The sequence below is a fragment of the Hordeum vulgare genome, chromosome 6H, assembly GCF_904849725.1.
Source record: "Hordeum vulgare subsp. vulgare chromosome 6H, MorexV3_pseudomolecules_assembly, whole genome shotgun sequence".
Lineage (NCBI taxonomy): Eukaryota > Viridiplantae > Streptophyta > Magnoliopsida > Poales > Poaceae > Hordeum > Hordeum vulgare.
The window spans coordinates 555,682,080-555,683,770 of NC_058523.1; the positions used below are offsets into that span (position 1 = coordinate 555,682,080).

At 47.8% G+C, this 1,691-nt stretch overlaps 1 protein-coding gene across 1 annotated transcript; it reads right to left on the bottom strand.

Annotated features, from left to right (window-relative positions):
• LOC123404176 (MDIS1-interacting receptor like kinase 2-like) lies at positions 1-1,425 on the bottom strand. Its single transcript, XM_045098091.1, has one exon. The coding sequence runs from the start codon at positions 1,342-1,344 to the stop codon at positions 232-234; it is 1,113 nt and encodes a 370-aa protein (XP_044954026.1). The 5' UTR covers positions 1,345-1,425; the 3' UTR covers positions 1-231.
• Between the last annotated feature and the right edge of the window lie 266 nt (positions 1,426-1,691).

The following is a 1,691-nucleotide window of genomic DNA, read 5'->3' on the forward strand; positions in this document are numbered from 1 at the left end:
AATTACACATGGCCAAAAACCAAAACAAAATAAGAACGACATGTTTGCTCTTGACGTCCTGGTGAGCATAAAATAGACCGACAGTATGGGTGACATGAAACCAAATATTAGAATAAATACTTTATATGATCAGGTTATTTTCTCCGATAGATAGTAGGACATGAGAGCAGCTGATCCTGGGTTACTCCAAAGAAGTCCCCACCCCAGCGGTTGCCTCCAAGTGAGGGGGTTTCATGGAACTCCACCTTGCAGACTATTATCAGACAGATCGAGATGGGTGAGATTTTTTAAGCCACCCAACTCTATTGGGATAAAACCCGACAAATTGTTTGCCTGAAGGTTTAGGTTTCGTAGCCATCCAAGATTACCAAAAGAACTTGGAACTTGACCAACGAAATTGTTGAATGACAAGTCTAACCACACTAACCTTGAAATGTTGCCTAGTGACGCTGGGAGATGACCTTCAAAATTGTTATCCTCCAATATGAGATAGTCAAGATTCAGGAAGGTATCACCAAAGTTAGATGGTAGTGTTTTCCCAAGCGTATTGGAACCTAAGTGTAAACCCCGGAGAGAAGACTGATTGTATTTATACAGGGTTTCCGGGATTCCCCCTGATAACCTATTTGAAGCAAGCTCTAAAATAGAAAGATTTGGGAGTTTTCCCAACTCATCAGGGATTGTTCCGGTGAGCTTATTACCACCAAGCGTGATCTCTTCAAGCTGACTGATGTTTTTTAGGCTTGGTGGGATTTCTCCGGTGAGATTATTTTCTTCAAGATGTAAGAACAATAGATTGGATAGGAGGTCTATACCGCTGGGAATGATCCCTTGCAGTGAGTTGTCACTCAAGTCAAGGTACTCCAATCTTTGGAGACGGTTGAGAGGAGGTATCACACCGCTGAAGCCATTACTGGACAGGTCCAGTAGCCTAAGGAACGTTAGATTCCCGAGGGACGGTGAAATCGGGCCCGACAACGATAGGTTCGTAAGGCTCAGCTCGATGACTCGGCCCGGGTGCTTCGGGCGGCCGCAGACGACGCCGTTCCATAAGCAAAGGGGGGCGCCGACGCGCCAAGATGTCAAGGCTTGACTTGAGTCGTTGGTGATGGCCCGCTTGAAATCTAGGAGCGAAATCATATCCGTGCTGTTATCATGGACTGTCGTCGTCGTTGAGGAGGAGCAGTGGATGCTGCTGACTCCACAAGAAACGAGCAGCAGCGAGAGCACTGTAAGGATGGGGGCTAGCCTTGCCGGTTGGCTTAGAAGGCCCTCCCCTGCAAAGTGCGAAGAATAAAACAATGTGAGTAGTATGTTCAGTGCAAGATTGGTCGTTGTGTGCATCAGTCGATACACACGAGCTTGTTTTCGTGAATCATGAACAATACTAATAGCTCCGTTTCATGATTCGATTACATTAGAGGTAGAACCCATGTGAAAGATATTAGTTAACAAGATGGACGCCTTTTGTTTCTGACAGCAAACAAGATGGAAGCAGTACGAGAGAGGAAGAGAGAAGGGGGGGGGGGGGGGGGGGGCGAGAGAGAGAGGGAGAGTACCTACTAGCTCGCTAGGGCACCGTACCTTTGCTTGGCCGGATCGCACGGAACGGCAGCCTTTCTTGCATGGTGTTGCCGCTGGCCGGCCGTCAAGTGTGCAAGTTGTTGGAAGGCTGGATGCTGGACGCCCCG